Source organism: Nycticebus coucang, chromosome 4, assembly GCF_027406575.1.
Source record: "Nycticebus coucang isolate mNycCou1 chromosome 4, mNycCou1.pri, whole genome shotgun sequence".
Taxonomy (NCBI): domain Eukaryota; kingdom Metazoa; phylum Chordata; class Mammalia; order Primates; family Lorisidae; genus Nycticebus; species Nycticebus coucang.
This window is the reverse complement of record NC_069783.1, coordinates 26031168-26048586: the sequence shown is the minus strand read 5'-3', so window position 1 is coordinate 26048586 and position 17419 is coordinate 26031168. Positions and strand designations below refer to the sequence as shown.

Here is a 17419-nt window from a genome sequence, read left to right as displayed (position 1 = left end):
TGGCTCACACCTGTAATCCTAGCACTCTGGGAGGCCACGGCGGGTAAACTGAGCTCAGGTTCGACGCAAGTCTGAGCAATAGCGAGACCTCATCTCTAAAAATGGCTGGGTGTTGTGGCAGGTGCCTGTAGGCCCAGCTACTTGGGAGGCTGAGGCCAGGGGATACTTGAGCCCAAGAGTTTTTGGATTGCTATGAGCTATGACACTACAGCACTCTACCAAGGGTAACAAAGTGAGACTGTGTCTCAAAAAAAAAAAAGAAAAAGACTAGACTAACAAATACGAAATTGCACACAATATAATACTGATTCAGATATCCATTAGGCATGCTGTAGGAATTCTGGAGATGAGACGATCATCAAGGACCAGAAGAAGGCAGATAGATCTTAAGTTGATGCTTGAAAAACACCTGAGGTTTGGTTAGGTAGAGAGGGGACAGAACTTCTAAGTTATCAAAAGCGAAGGCAAGGAAATAGATATGAACATGTTATACTCACAGACGGTCAAGTGACAAGATCAGGTTAACATCCCTTTCTACTGACCACTTTGAAAAACAGAGAAATCTGGGGCAGCACCTGGGACTCAAGGAGTAGGGCACCGGCCCCATATACCAGGGGTGGTGAGTTCAAGCCCAGCCTCGGCCAAAATTGCAAGAAAAAAAAAAAGAAAAACAGAGAAATTATTTTTGCCAAATGAGTTTTAGAAAGAGAGAAGCAGGGTGGCGCCTGTGGCTCAGTGAGTAGGGCACCGGCCCCATATGCTGAGGGTGGCGGGTTCAAACCCAGCCCCGGCCAAACTGCAACAACAACAAAAAAAAATAGCCGGGTGCTGTGGCGGGCGCCTGTAGTCCCAGCTACTCGGGAGGCTGAGGCAAGAGAATCGCTTAAGCCCAGGAGCTGGAGGTTGCTGTGAGCTGTGTGATGCCACGGCACTCTACCAAGGGCTATAAAGTGAGACTCTGTCTCTACAAAAAAAAAAAAAAAGAAAGAAAGAGAGAAGCAAAAGAAGCAAACCTGGGCCACTTCAAACTGAGAATGGGTTCAGCAAACACAAGCCAAGGAAATGCTTCCAGCTTCACGATCTGTTGATTCCAATGTTGGAGGCTTATGGGCCCGTCACCCTCAGCAGACTCTGAGGGACACATTTCTCTCCGACTTGACTTACCAACATAGCACAAACTATCACTGTGCTCTCCCATCTTCATTTCCTCCAAACATACAGCCTTTACAGACACTCTCCCAATTCTTACTCCCATAACTCAGTGCTCCTTAATCTGGGCCAAAGGTGATCACATGAGGAGCCTGCTGCAGTCCCACCTGCAGAGAGTTTAATTTAACTGGTCTAGGGTATATTCTAGTGAATCCAGATTTTTATACATGTAAGCTCCTTCCGAGATGCTACTGTGCAGCCCAGGTTGATAATTATTGATTTCCAACCTGCCAGAGAGGATTCACACCAGTCCTGACCTACAGCCTGGCTCAGGTGGAAACATTTAAGGCAAAATGTAAAGAATTTTAATTAGCTTAATAATGGCAGAACTGAATTAGAATCTATTTTCTGATTTCCATATGCACCATTTGCCCCATTTAGTTTTCTAGAAATAAGATAATGTGATAGCCAATATGTGATCAGGAAAGCAGGGAAGTCTCCAGAGGTAGCTGTGAAGATTCTTTTATTACAGTCCTTATGATTGCAGTAATCTTCCATTTGTATTGTTTTTCAAAGTACTTTCCCTTAACTTTCAATGGCAAGAAATAAAAAGAGCTTTTGCTTGTATTCTGCTCTAACTTCTGGTTATCAATTTCTAATAACTGAGAAAGCAGCTTAAATTTGTCTCATATGTAAACAAAGGGGATTGAGTGTTCACTTCTCTCAACTTTTTAAAAAGTAAATCCAGGGAAGCATCCGTAGCTCAATGGTTAGAACACTGGCCCCGTGCACTCAGGCTGGTAGGTTTGAACCCGGCGCAGGCCTGCCAAACAAACAAACAAAAAAAGTAAATCCAGAGGTTTTAGCAAACATATATGAGGTTTTGAGGGTGGGGAAGTAGAGATGGCATTCTTTTAGTATAACATTACATGTGAACACAGAATGAAAAAGAGGACATTTTAACTAGGACTCTGATCTCCACTGTTTTTTTGTCCACATTTTGATAAGTGAGTTAGATACATTCACTTAAAATATAAAGATTATTCCCCAAACCCAATACTCAGACAAGCTCCTGGTTGGCAATTTAGTCTCACAAAAGAAATTGGGTAAATAATTATGTTGAACAGTATTGATTACACCAAACCATTAATGGAAATATGAGGTTTTTATTAGAATACTGTCAGTAATACAATCTCAAAAATAACCTAACCACACACTTCTTTCATGATCAAATACTGTCTTGTTTGGAGATAAGGAGGAATTGAAACCAGATGAATGAGAAAGTAGTTCGTAAGATTGAATCCGAGCAACAATAGCCCTGCCCTGGCGATCCAAAGGAGAGACAGCCAGAGTCACCATGTCATTGCCATGAGGAGGAGGAGAATGGGTGTGAGCACTGAACCCTTAATTCCCACAGTTTTAAATGTGCTTTCATGAATATGATTTTATTTATCCTTATAGCAAACTTGCTATGACTTTCCAGACAAGGAAACAGAAAACATAAAGCTAGTGGGCAGAGGCTTCTGACTTCCAAAACACAATTGAAAATATTGTCTTCCTAATCTTGGGCTTTTTATTGTTTCTCTTTTTTTTTTTTTTTTTTTGTAGAGACAGAGTCTCACTTTATGGCCCTCGGTAGAGTGCCGTGGCCTCACACAGCTCACAGCAACCTCCAACTCCTGGGCTTAAGCGATTCTCTTGCCTCAGCCTCCCGAGTAGCTGGGACTACAGGCGCCCGCCACAACGCCCGGCTATTTTTTGGTTGCAGTTTGGCCGGGGCCGGGTTTGAACCCACCACCCTCGGTATATGGGGCCGGTGCCCTACCGACTGAGCCACAGGCGCTGCCCTTTATTGTTTCTCTTACTCTCATCATGACCTATGTACAAAATTCATGGAGCTAACAAAGTGACTTCTTGTAATCCTCAGCAATGTGATTACTTTTTCGTTTTGGTTTTTTTTTTTTTTAGTACCAGATTTTTATTTTTAACAAAAGAATATAAAAGAATGGAAATGCAAGGTATTTTGTTCCACCTCTCACATAGGATTAGAAAACCGCCAACAGATTTTCAGGAACTCCCTATTGGAATAAATCTGGAACTATAACCATCACCAGAGGATATAGCAAATCAGCCTGAAATCTCTTCCCAATTATGCCTTTGATGCACGTGATATTCCATCTGATGTTAGAGTGGTCTCTGTATGTCTTACTATGCCCCCAATGTTATAGTTTCTTGAAGGCAAAGCTGCATGGTTTAGGTTTCGTTCTCCCTTGCAACAATTCTTCTTCCCTGCACTTCTTAATGTTTATAGTATCACCTCTATTTATCAAATGTTATGTTAACCTTTTAACAGATTTTCCTGCATAAATCTGTTAAGAAAGGAAGAGAAGTTTCTATCCTCTAATTTGTATCATGACTCATACATCTAGGGATGGCCTTGTCATAATCTCTACAATACTTTCCCAGCTATTTAACACCTTGACTGCCCATGGGAGAGAGTTAAGTAACATAAAAGAAGATGGGAAATGAAAGAATTTGTTTCTGTATGAATCTCAACCTAAGATATTGGCCCTTATCTGGCAGATAAATGGCCAACCTTCCATGAGGGAAACCTTTGGTACATGAGCTCCTTCCAACAGGAAACTATCCTACAAGGAACAGTGCTTTATGTTGGGCACTCTTCATTGTAAAGATAGAAATTCTGCTATTAAAAATAATTACACATTGTTCAAGATTACTGCCCATCAGCATTTCAGCCAGAAAAGGAACCAATGGAAAAGTATTCTTTGAGGAAGCAGGTATGAAATATAACATTTAAATCAGGGCCTTAAGGAAAACCCTACCTACAGCCTATTTTTGTTAATAAAATTTTATTGGAACACAGCCATACACATTCAATTACAGATTATCTTTGGCTACTCTCGCACTATAAGGGCAGAGATGAATAGTTGCAAAAGATATCATATGGCCTGCAAAGCCTAGAATATTTAAATATCTGGCCCTTTATAGGAAAATATTTTTCAACCCCTGGGCTAGATAGTCCAAAAGCTACTAGGCAATTTTATCTTTGTTCATTGAGGATCTTGACCTAATTAAAGCTTTAGGTTTCTTTGTACTGATATATCCAGAAAGTAACAGTGTTTTATGGAAGAACAGAACACACCTAGGGACTGAGTGAAACCTGGATAGAGGCAGTGAAGTAGAACTGACCTACAGGCTGGAAAAATAGAAGTGTATTTCAGAGGGAACAAGCCTCAGGGCCTACAGGAGCCAAGCAGGTGAGGGAAGTTGAAGGGCCACGTGGGATCTGTGATAAAATAGAAAACCTGTGCCCATGTTGAGGCACTCACCTCTCAGTTCCAGCTGAGTTGCCTGGCAGTGGACCCAGTGTTATCACAACCTCTGAATTTTCAGGATCTCCTGGAAATCTGCTTGTTTTTGTCAAGTCTCCTAATATTTAAATACTGAGAGCTAATTAAAATTAAACATAAAAACTGTGAGACATATACACAAAAACCTGCATGTTTATAACAGCTTTATTCCTAATTGCCAAAGCTTAGAAGCAACCAAGATATCCTTCAGTAGGTGAATGGATAGTAGACTGTGGTACATCCAGATGGTGGAATACTATTCAGCACTAAAAACAAATAAGCTATCAAGGTGCAGAAACACAGGGAGGAAGGTTAGGTGCATTTTACTAAGTGAAAGAAGCCAATCCGAAAAGGCTGCATATGATTCCAACTGTATGATATTCTGCAAAAGGCAGAGCACAGAGGATATTGAGGGCAGCATGTGATTTTATAATGGTGGAGACATGTCAGACACTTGTCAAAGCCCGTAGACTATACAGGACCAAGAGTGAACCCTAGTAAACTACAGAGTTAGAATGATAATGATACGTCAGTGCAGCTTCATTGATGGTAACAAATGTACTGCTCTGATGCAAAATGTTGATAGTGAGGGGTTCTTGGTGGGGCGGGACGGGGCATATGGGAACTCTCTGTATTTTCCTCTCACTGATGCTGAGAACCTCAATCTTCTTTTAAAAATAAAGTATATTTTTTAGGAAAAAAATAGAGCATATGAAACACATCCAGGAGTCAGATTTGACTCAACCCACCAATTGACGATCTCAGGTTCAACCAAGGTGGCAGTCAAATGGTATGGTTTGGCAGAAGACACTAGGGGTGTCCTGACTAACACAATGATCACAACACCAGGAAGGCCAGGAACGGGCTGGAGGAGATGGAGGTGACTATGCCAGCAGTTACTATTATCAGAGGCCTTGTGATAATAGTCTTCTGGCTTTGACTCACAGACCTAAAGGCCTACAGATGGCGAACCAGGCAGAAAGAAGAGTCCCGTTCTGAAAGAGCTAGAGAACTAGATGATTAAGATACACCCTCATTCTAACAGAAACAGAGAGAGACCTGCTGACCCAAGTGGACCACAAAGCAGGAACTTGGTCTCCGGATCCTGGCACAAACACAGCTGCTTAATTATGGTTCAGGGTGAGACTAGGCTCACTAGCTTTTGTTTTGCTTTGTTTACCAAGATTTATATCTCTAGGTTAGTTCTTGAGGCTAGTCAGGACTTTTTCAGTAGCAGATAATGGACAATTCCAAATAGCTTAAGCAAAAAGAACCCCTACACACACACACACACAGAGCAAAATCAAAAGGAGGAACATGTTGGCTTGTGTAACTGAAAAGCCCACTGGTGGAGCTGGCCACAGACAGCGTAGGTATACATTAGGCTCTTAGAAGTCTGTCTGTCTGCATCTGCCATACTCCTGCTTTCTGTTATGTTACTCTGTTTTCATTCAGGCTCTCTCCACATGGTGACTCCCAATAGCTCTTGGCTTATATTATCTTAGAGCCATCAATCTCACTGGGAAGAAAACTTGTCTTCCCCAATAGTTTCAATAAAATTTCCAGTATTGAATGTATTTTTTTTTTGAGATAGAGTCTCAAGCTGTCGCCATGGCATCACAGCTCAGAGCAACCTCCAACTCCTGGGCTCAAGTGAGTCTCCTGCCTCCGCCTCCCAAGTAGCTGGGACTACAGGTGCCCGCCACAACGCCCAGCTATTTTTTGGTTGCAGCCGTCATTGTTGTTTGGCAGGCCTGGGCTGGATTCGAACCCACCAGCTCAGGTGTATGTGGCTGGCGCCTTAGCCTCTAGAGCCACAGGTGCCGAGCCTCAGTATTGAATCTTGTTGGACTTATTTAAGTCACATTCCCATTCCTGAACCCATCACTATGACCAGACCAGGGTAATGAAACAAGCTTTTTTTTTTTTTTTTTTTTTTTTGAGATAGAGTCTCACTTTGTTGCCCTTGGTAGAGTGCTGTGGAATCATAGCTCACAGCAACCTCAGAGATGATCTTGGCTCAGCCTTCCAAGGAGCTGAGGCGCCCGCCACAACCCCTAGGTAGTTTTTAGAGACGGGGTCTCACTCTTGCTCAGGCTGGTCTCGAACTCGGCTCAAGCAATCCACCCACCTCAGCTTGCCAGTGTGCTAGGATTCCAAGCATGAGCCACCACCTCCAGCCCCTAAAACAAACTTTTTAATCAGACTTAGTTTCCTTGGCCAACCTAATCATGTTGTCTATGAATGGAAAAGGAATGGGTGGCCAAAGAAAAAATTGAAATAGCTTTAGCAGAATGGATACTAGGATGCATAAACAATGGAATTTTACTACCACATTACCAAGTTAGCTAGGGCTTTTAAAATTCCCTCTTCTTTGCCTTCTATGCCATGGTCAGCAGAGAAGATAAGATTCCAAGTAATATCAGGCAAAGATGACCCCATTTATAGTGAACTACAAACAGCTGAGATTCTTCATAAATATTGGGAGTGAAGGAGGGTAGACAGCTCTGTCTTGGTGGAAATTATCAAGGAATAGATCAAAGGGAGAGTAAAGCTAAAGAACTTGGAATAGTCGTTAAATGCTTCACATTTGGGGTAGGATATGATGAAACAATATATAACAATTCTTTGGGCTGCAATCAAGTCTAGCATCTTATATTAAGAAGATTAATTAGTTAATGTTTGTAAAGTACTGTGCAGATATGCCCTTTTAAAATGCTAAGTATTCTTAAAAAACTACGCAGTAGCATTTTACTAAATGTAAAAGATCTAATGTTCATCATTTCTTTGGTACAGGTTGGCAAAGATTCTTTTGGCAATGACTATATAGAAAACTTAAAACAGAATGGTATTTCTACAGGTAAGATTTTATCTTTTTTAAAGTTAGTGTTTATATAACTTTCTTCTGTAATCTTGTCCCAGGAATAATTAAATATAGATCAGAATTATTAGATCTTCTCTTGGTGGCCAGAGAATTTTTGTGCACAGCTTGGTCTTCTCTTGCTTTATGTCTTTTGGTTGATTCTTTTATATACATTCCTCCAGATGGAAGTAAAATAATAGGAGATTACAAACCTTCATCTTATGTAACAAGTGACAAGGAAAAACAGGTGCTGTATTCAAAAAGACACTTTAAGAAAAGTTTCTGAATGATATAGCTGGAAATTATCATGGAAACCAGCAAGATTGATACCATAATTTCACAGAAGAGAAAACCAAAGACCAGAAATGTTCTGTTATTATTATTTTTTTTTTCCTAAGAGCACACAGTTTATGAGAGCTAGAGCTAGAATGTAGGTCTTCTGACTTCAGTTCAGGGCTCTTTGCTGCTATCAGAAGCTGCCTGGTCAACATTGCTGTTTACATGCCAAACCATGAATCTTGATGAAATGCCAAGCTTATGAGAATGAAGAAAATCAAAAAAGTTCATTTTATAGGTTCGACCTGTGTACTTACCTCAACTCTGTCATTTCTTTCGGTGAAGAAAATAAAGGTGTTGGTCTAGAAAAATGCGTATTTGTACAATTATGAATAATTTGAGAGAATTGGAAGTAGGAACCGTTTGATGGGTTGTTACTAATATAGAGAAAAGGTGCAACTAAATGTAAAGCTGTCTGTTTTCCTCATTGTATAAGTGATGGGTATAAATTAGCACTAATTACTTTTTTTTTTTATCATCCCAGATGGTTAAAGGTTAAAAAGATTTTTCAAGGATTAGTGTTATAGGAAATTGTTAAAATAAATCATCCTTGCTAGGCTGTATGTACATAATTATAATTTTCCTTTTTCTTTTAGAATTCACATATCAGACTGAAAATGCTGCTACAGGAACTGCTTCTGTAATTGTCAATAATGAAGTTAAGTGTTTCACATATCAGAGTGTCATTTTATAAAATAGACAGTTGATTTCCAGAACTACACTAAAAGTATCATTTTTATTCTAATACTATGGTCCTCTTATCATACCCACCATTCCAAGCCCTAAAGTATTGTTTTTTTCCCAAACCAAATATAAATGTGTTCCATTTTATTTACATTTACCACATTGATCATCCAAATGTAAAACTGTCTCTCTAATATATATGAAGTTGCCTCAAAATAATATTTATATCCTGTAATGTCCCCATTACCCTTTATGTGAACTCAGAATTGACATTGGTTTTTAAAAACAAATAGTCATCTGTCATTTCAGTTACACTTAGGTACATAAGTAAATAGGTACTAAGAAAAGTTTGATGAATCATATTTATAGAATATTCACTTTATGGGGGCAAGACATGATTGCAAGAGAGACTTTACCTAACAATTGCAATCAGTGTAACCTGGCTTATTGTACCCTCAATGAATCCCCAACAATAAAAAATTAAAAAAAAAAAAGAATATTCACTGAGAAAATGGAATCCACTAATACTTTTAACTTATTGTAGCAAATTTTGTCTGCTTTTTAAAAAGCAGTCAAATCTCCAATGTCTGTATATACAACTAAGTCTGTCACAAGGCTTTGCCATAGGTAAAACATTTACCTTTAAAAATATTGGGCAGCACCTATGGCTCAGTGAGTAGGGTGCTGGCCCACATACCGAGGGTAGCGGGTTTAAACCCAGCCCCAGCCAAACCGCAACAAAAAATAGCCAGGTGTCATGGTGGGCACCTGTAGTCCCAGCTACTCGAGAGGCTGAGGCAAGAGAATCGCCTAAGCCCAAGAGCTGGAGGTTGCTGTGAGCTGTGACACCACGACACTCTACCGAGGGTGACAAAGTGAGAATCTGTCTCTAAAAAAACAAAATAGTAACTAATACACAACTACAACAGGATCTATATCTAATATTGGAACCTAATTCTTTGCACCCTCAAATTAACCTGAAATAAAAAAATAAAAATAGTAACTACCTTCAAGGTAAGTTGTAATTTTTTTTCACCAGCTGTTTTAAGTAGAGAAACACCAATATAAGATATTTTTTGATTAAAATTAATATTCAGAAGGACCAAGCATTTCACACAGGACCTAGGACAGAACCTAGTACATTGGAGCTAGTGTACCTTGTGTTAAATTAGGACTTGTCACAATATGTCTTTTATTTATAGTCCAGTGTTGCAAGATCATTTTTTTTCTTTGAGATAGAGTCTAACTATGTCACCCTATCAGGGGTCCTCAAACTACGGCCTGCGGGCCACATGAGGCACTGTGATTGTATTTGTTCCCGTTTTGTTTTTTTACTTCAAAATAAGATATATGCAGTGTGCATAGGAATTTGTTCATAGGTTTTTTTTTTTAAACTATAGTCCGGCCCTCCAACGATCTGAGGGACCGTAAACTGGCCCCCTGTTTACAAAGTTTGAGGACCCCTGCAAGGTAGAGTGCTGTGCATCACAGCTCACAGCAACCTCAAACTCCTAGTCTCAAGTGATTCTCCTGCCTCAGCCTCCTGAGTAACTGGGACCACACGCCCAGCTTTTTTTTGGTTGCAGTTGTCATTGTTGTTTAGCAGGCCCAGGCCAGGCTCAAACCTGCCAGCTTCAGTGTATGTGGCCGGCGCCCTACTCACTGAGCTATGCATACTGAGCCACAAGATCATTTTTCATACAAGATGACTTCAGTGATCCCTAAGTTGCAATAATAAAAAGATACATTCCATTTAACAGTAGATAAAGAGTTTTCATTCTAACAAAAAAAAAAGGTTATGTTCATTACTTCAAACTACATCTTAAATAATTATTGGGGTCAACAGCAGCTCATTCCTTGTCTTAAACTTCTTTTTTTGTTGTTGTTCTAGGGATATCTTCAAGTAGTCTTTCTAAAAGAATCACATTTTAGGGGCGGCGCCTCTGGCTCAGTGAGTAGGGCGCCAGCCTCATATACTGAGGGTGGTGTGTTCGAACCTGGCTCCCGCCAAACTGCAACAAAAAAATAGCTGGGCATTGTGGTGGGGACCTGTAGTCCCAGCTACTTGGGAGACTGAGGCAAAAGAATCGCCTAAGACCAAGAGCTGGAGGTTGCTGTGAGCTGTGATGTCACAGCACTTTACCTAGGGCAACAAAGTGAAACTCTGTCTCTAAATAAATAAATAAAAGAATCACATTTTAAAATACCATAGGGCATTATGATGCATTTTACAAGAGTACATGAAATCTACTAAGTGTAGAGTATAAATGTCATAACACAATAATTAAAAAAGTACAGCGAAGGCTACGTTAACCAGTTTGTTGTATTTCAAATTATATATAAAACTAGCACATTGTACCCCATAAATGCATTAATGTACACAGCTATTATTTTTATAAAAAAAACTACCATAGGACACACACATGAACTGCTTGCATACTACAGAGCATTTCTTTGGCATGTTACACATATTTATTCCTATTTCTACTCATCTATGTGGCATCTGTCATTTAGGGTCAGAAGCTTTACCATATACATATACCACCCATTTTCTAGAAAAGAAATTCTTAAAATATCATTTCTCAACTAATATTCTTTTGTTTTTTGAGACAGAGTCTCACTAGGTCACCCTCAGTAAAGTGCTGTGGTGTCACAGCTCACAGCAACCTCAAACTCTTGGGCTTAAGCAATTCTCTTGCCTCAGCCTCCCAAGTAGCTGGGACTACAGGCGCCAACCACAATGCCCAGCTATTTTTTGTTGCAGTTGTCATTGTTGTTTAGCTGCCCCGGCCAGGTTTGAGCCCTCGAACCTCTGTGTATGTGGCTGGCGCCATAACCACTGTGCTACGGGCACCCAGCCTCAACTAATATTCTTGTTTACAAGTACATCGATAAGGGAAAAGAAATTTTGTTAAGATTTTGCTCAAGATGATCAGAATATGAATCTTACAGAGAGATTGCTGAAGATATTTTTGGAACACAAAATTTAACCTGTCTAGCCTGGAACACATTTTGTATAATGACTTTACAGGGGTGATAGCACCCTGCAGATCACATCATTGCTTGACTTTGTTGGGTTTTAATATAAATATGTAGAATTTCTTAATAGGCCAGAATATCATCATCATAGTGGCTGGAGCAAATTTACTTTTGAATTCTGAAGACCTAAGGGAAGCAGCCAGTGTCATTAGCAGAGCCAAAGTAATGATCTGCCAACTAGAAATAACTCCAGCAACTTCTTTGGAAGCCCTGAAAATAGCCCGCAGCAATGGAGGTAATTTTACATATTTGTCATTATTTCTGTAAAAGCTTTTATCACTGTCTTAATTAAAGTTAGCCTTTTAAGTTAAGCAAAACAACACTTTTTCTGTAGTAAAATATCCTTTTTTCCATCTGTGAGATTCACTGTTTTATGGTTCTTGAGATTGTTAGAAAACCTTACGGATAGAGTAAAAAAAACCTGAGTAGCATTTCCAATATCCCTTCAATATAAATCTTCCGTCTAGTTAGTAGAAATGATACAAATAGTAATTAGAATCTCCGAAGCAGCCTATTGTCCAACATACACTCTATGGAGTGAAAGGTTTTCCCTTCTGAGAAACAGGTTGTCATTTATAATGCTTGCCCAGTTATGTTTTGATAAATATCTCTAGGAATTGAAGATTTGTTTTCTCCTTTTTGTAAAACTTATTCACCTCAATAAGTAAAAACGGATTATTTATATGTATTTTTTTTTATGTTGTCAATGTCTATCAACTGGCTCTTTTGTTTGACCTTTGATTTTGGAAATTTTCAAAAGTTAAAAGCAGGCAGAATTCTGTAATAAAACCCATCACCCAGCTTCAACAATTATCAACTTATGGCTGATCTTGATTCATCTGTTCTACCCTCCACTCCCCTTCTCTCAGCCGCAGAAAATAACAGACTTTTTAAACATCCAGATAGTTTATTTCTGTTTGCTTCTTTTCACTATTAACTAATGGGGAAAGCATCTTCTGAGTGAGTATCCCATTTCTGTCCCTTGTTAACCTTCATGGTTTTAGCAGAATTATCTGATTTTCCTTAAACTTATCTGTAAAATGACTTGACTATATATAGGCCAGGGGTGGTGGCTCATGCCTGTAATCCCAGCACTCTGGGAGGCCGAGGTGGGTGGATTGCCTGAGCTGACAGGTTCAACACCAGCCTGAGCAAGAGCAAGACCTCGTCTATAAAAATAGGCAGGCATTGTGGTGGTGCCTGTAGTCCCAGCTACTTGAGAAGCTGAGGCAAGGGAATTGCTTGAGCCCAAGAATTTGAGGTTGCTGTGAGCTGTGATGCCATGGGACTCTACCAAGGGCAACAAAGGGAGACTCTGTCTCAAAGAGAATCAATCAATCAATCAATCAAAAAAGAAAATGACTTAACTGTAAAAATACTCTCCCTACAAAGTTGTCCTACAAATAGATGAAATAAAATATGATGCCAGTAATGGTGTAGTACATGTCATTAAATCTCAATTTTCTTCTCCATCCACTTCTCTCTTTAAGTTAAAATTAGGATAGTATCCTGATCTAGCACAGTTTGTTTTAAAAAAATAAAATAAAATAAGATATTGGCTTCTTCTTGATATTGTGGCAGTAGTTCTGTGATTTATATTAAAGAGAAAGTAGAGAACCATATTGAATTTCTAGATAACACTTTCTCGTCAAGATAGAAAACTAAAAAAAAAAAAAATGAAAAGAAAAAGAACAGTAGATATGCAAAGGGTATGTGTGTGTGTTTATAAAAGTGATTTCTCTCAAAGTGTGTAGTGTTCCACATAGTAATAAATGGAAAATAGACCACTAAAATGATCTTGTGGAGAATTTTTAAATGCATGTCATGATTTAACAAATTTTCCTCTTGGCAAAATAACATGCCATGGCAAATTTTCACTGACATTTAGTGTATTTTTAATAGACTCAAAGCTATCAGAAAGAATTCTAAGCCAAAACCCATTTGGTTACATTTTCTTGGAGTGTCACAGTGAAGTCGAATGCTTATGGCAAGCATTCTCTGCACCCGTCTCTGTCAAGTGGCATGCAGAGTGTTTCTCTCCACTCCCGCTTCTGTCTTCCTTTGTCTAGATCAACACTTACTCTCATCTAACTTCTTTTTTCCCACTATCCCTAGCTTCTCAGGGATCACTGTTTCCTCTCTCCTAGTCTAGTTACCTGTTACCTACCCAGCTTGTGGAGGAGAGAACGTTATAGCAACTACAGTTGAGGATCTAGCCTTTCACAGGTGAGGCCAGAGTAATCCGGATGGGCAGGCAGCATACTCTCAGGCCATGATTTGGGTAGACTCAAGAAATGCTTCCTCCATCACCTTCCATGAAACTCTTCTAGTTGAGGAGTTAAAGGACCTGGGACATTGGGAAAGGGGGTGGGAGGTGATGGTAAGCCAGAGACCACCCGGCTTACTTCACATTTTTACTAAGAGGCAGCATGCCTAAGTATTAATTCTGCGCAACCTTTCTTTCTTATATAATATTGGAAGTAGTAATACCTTGCACTTATGTGAACTTTACAGCTTATAATGTACTTTTATACACATCTGATCCTCAGAAATACCTCATGCAAAAGTACAGTAGGCATTGTTCTCTCAGACTGAAAGTGAGGAGACTGAAGGTCTCTTAACCACAGAGAGGTTAAGCAGTGTACTCCCCTAACATCACACTTTAAGTAAGTGGTGGGAACCAGGATTTCAGACTCCAAGGCCCAATTTCTGTCTCCTGGACCATAATTTTAAAAGAAATGGCCCATGACTGGGCATGGTAGCTCATATACCTGTAATCCCAGCATTTGGGGAGGCCAAGGTGTAAGGATTGCTTGAGGCTAGGTGTTCGAGACCAGCATGGGCAACATAGCAAGACTCTGTCTCTACAAAAACTTTAAAAAGTTAAAATCAGTCAGGTGTGGTGGTACCTGATAGTTTGTTCAGGCTACTCAGGAGGCTGAGGCAGGAGGACTGCTTGAGTCTAGGAATTCAAGGTTATAGTGAGGTATGATAGGGCCACTGCACTCCAGCCTGGGTAACAAACCAAGGCCCTATGAGGAAGGAAAGGAGGGAAGGAAAGTGGGAGGGATGGTGGGAGGGGAAAAGAGAAGAGAAGAGATGAGAGAAGAAAGAAGAGGAAAAAAAGAAAGAAATTGCCATATCCCATTGATCTTTAGAAAAGTAAAATCCATAAATTTTAATACTGACCACTATGGGACCTAAGCTTTTAGGGTTTTATGCTGCTCAAAAAACAGAGAAGATGCTCTAGAGTGTTTTTTCAGCAATGTGTTCTCATTCCCCCAATGCAAAACACACACACACAGATGCACACACACTTCTCTGCCCAGAACCCCTCCAGTCAAGCAACATTTTCTGGCCAAGTCAGCTGGTCCTTGTTTGGTGGGCATTAGCCAGACAGATTCTGTATCATGAGTGTGCTGTGGGCGGGAGGAGGGATATATTTAATGCATGTTTATTTTCATGTGAAGGAAAAGTGGTGTAATGAAAGGGGATCACTGGTTTGGGAATCCTGAAATATGGCTTTGAATTCAGAATCAATCAGCAAATGAGGGACCTCAGTCAGGGAGCCCAGTTCCTTCCTCGGGGGCCTTAATGTCTTCTTTTGTGAAACAAGAGAATTGGGCTGAGAGTTCTCACAGTTCTTTAATTGTCACTTTAGACTAATCACAGAGCAGAATGGGCAAAGCTTAATGATCTGTTAAGCACTAAGCATCCTGCACATGTGCTGATCAGCATTATCCATCTTCAAGAGAGATGGTAAAGTCATTGTCATCATCATCATCTGCAGGTTTATTGTCGGGTCCCTTATCTTTACTGCTTATAAGTAGTGAAAGTTGAATTAAAGACATTGTATATCCAGATTATATATTAATGATTAAAATCCAGAGGAAAAGATTCCTCAGTCTTTGAATATACTATATCAAAACTCTCTTCCTGTCTTTAACAAAAGTAAAAGCATTGGTTTTAAAGAGAGAGCACCTACAAAGTCCAAATTAGTCTAGCCCCTGTCCTAGCCAGGTCACTCTGCTGTGAGATAGGCCCACTGCAGAGCTCATGCATGTTGGTTCTGGTCTTTATATCCATTTCGAAACAAAAGGAACATTACAGGGACAATTATAAATAATTGAGATTATAAATTCTAGGTATGATACAAAGTATCTTTTAACGCCACTTTAGTTCTTGTTTGGCAAACAAAACTTCTTCACAAGCCACCTAGACTTTCACAATAACATATCCAGTACATAGCTTAAGCTTTTTGTGTTTTTGCTGCCCAAGTCACAGAAAAGAGCCACTAGATCAGTGTTTTTTTAACTTTTTTAATCTCATGGCCCGCTTGAACATGTAGTTAAACTTTTGCAGCACACTTAAATTATGTTGCTCAGAAAAAAAAGAGTAAGAAGAAGAATATACTTATTGTGCTTTGAACTTCTTTTGAAAATAATTTCATTAATGATCTATGAAAATTTTCGTGGTGTACCTAAGATCCTTTCCTAGCACACAGGTTAAAAATCACTGCTGTAGATTAAGAGACAGCCAGCATTTTGAGCATTCCAACCTTTTCACAGTTTCTTTCCTTAGGGTGATTTTCTTCCCCAGTTTCTCTGAACTAATTATTAGGGTCTTCTTAATGTCAAGCCTCTGCCCTCCATGGCAGCACCTCATTTTCCTGTATTTTAGCCTACATAGCTACTCCCCCAGGCCTTGCCACTTCCTCATTGATATCATAGTGCCAGCCATTGACATGCAGTTAAGATAACTGGAGTTTAGTCCATCTGACACTATAATTAATAATAATTACTGTGGGTACTGTCAGTCACCTCTGCAACTCCAGGTCACTTTCTCTAGATCTGCCTGGTGCCAGGATGACATTATCTTTTCCAGCTCATCTATTACAAATTTGCCTTCTTTTTTGATTAACTATATCTGCTAATTCTTCATTTTTCCTTCATCATGGTAAAGTATTTATGTAAATTTGTGGTAACGTGGGCTAAGAAGAGTCCTTTCTTTATGGGATTTTCACTTTTCCTCTAAATTTAGTTACTAGCCATACTATGCACCTACTCTTACTATTGGTAAGAATGCTATCCCGCAGCAAAGTACAGCTAAATAAGACTCAATTGACTTTCATACAATATTTAGGGTAAAATTAAATTATGGAATTCCTATTCCAGCATTTGATATTTCAAATTCAGTGCAATTGTTTCTTTAAACTTTGTTTTTATTGGCACCTGTGGCTCAGTGAACGGGGCACCGGCCCCATATACCAAGGGTGGCAGGTTCGAAGCAGGCCCCAGCCAAACTGCAACAAAAAAAATAGCTGGGCATTTTGGCAGGCGCCCGTAGTCTAGCTACTCGGGAGGCTGAGGCAAGAGAATCGCCTAAGCTGAAGAGCTGGAGGTTACTGTGAGCTGTGACGCCACAGCACTCTACCAAGGGTGACAAAATAAAACTGTCTCTTAAAAAAAAATTTTGTTTTTATTGTGTAAAATTTCAAAAGTATATGGACATACAGAGAATAGTATAGGAAGCCCCTATATCCTACCATTTACTTTCAACAGTTCTCAACACGTGGCCAATCTTGTTTCCTCTGTGCCCAACTCATGACTCTCTAGCACCCCCTCCACACTGCAACCTTAATAATGTTGAAGCAAAACCCAGATATTATATCGTTTCATTCATAGTATACCTAGACTTTGATGATTTAAGAATGTTGTCTTTCCATGATGCATAGTATTTAATCTATAGGCAAATTTAGTCCCATCATCTCTTGTAACTAATCACTCGTTAGTGTGTAACTTTACGGGCTTTTTTCCTTCTGTGTAAGCATGTAAATCTAAATACACATATAGTTATGTGTGTTCATACTTAATAAGGAAGGGTAATACAAAACCACCATTTTCACTTGTAAATAAATCATAGAAATCTTTCTCTGACAAAACAGAGATCTACTTCATTCTTTTTAACAGCTACAGAG

General features: G+C 39.5%; 1 protein-coding gene across 3 annotated transcripts in view; it reads left to right on the top strand.

Moving 5' to 3' along the window:
- RBKS (ribokinase) overlaps window positions 1–17419 on the top strand; it is a 114564-nt gene that overhangs the window by 47201 nt on the left and 49944 nt on the right. For all 3 annotated transcript variants that reach the window (XM_053587210.1, XM_053587208.1, XM_053587209.1), the window contains 3 exons: window positions 7317–7380; window positions 8316–8378; window positions 11513–11677. In XM_053587210.1, the coding sequence (XP_053443185.1) occupies window positions 7317–7380; window positions 8316–8378; window positions 11513–11677 (292 nt within the window). The remainder of the gene's footprint in view (window positions 1–7316; window positions 7381–8315; window positions 8379–11512; window positions 11678–17419) is intronic.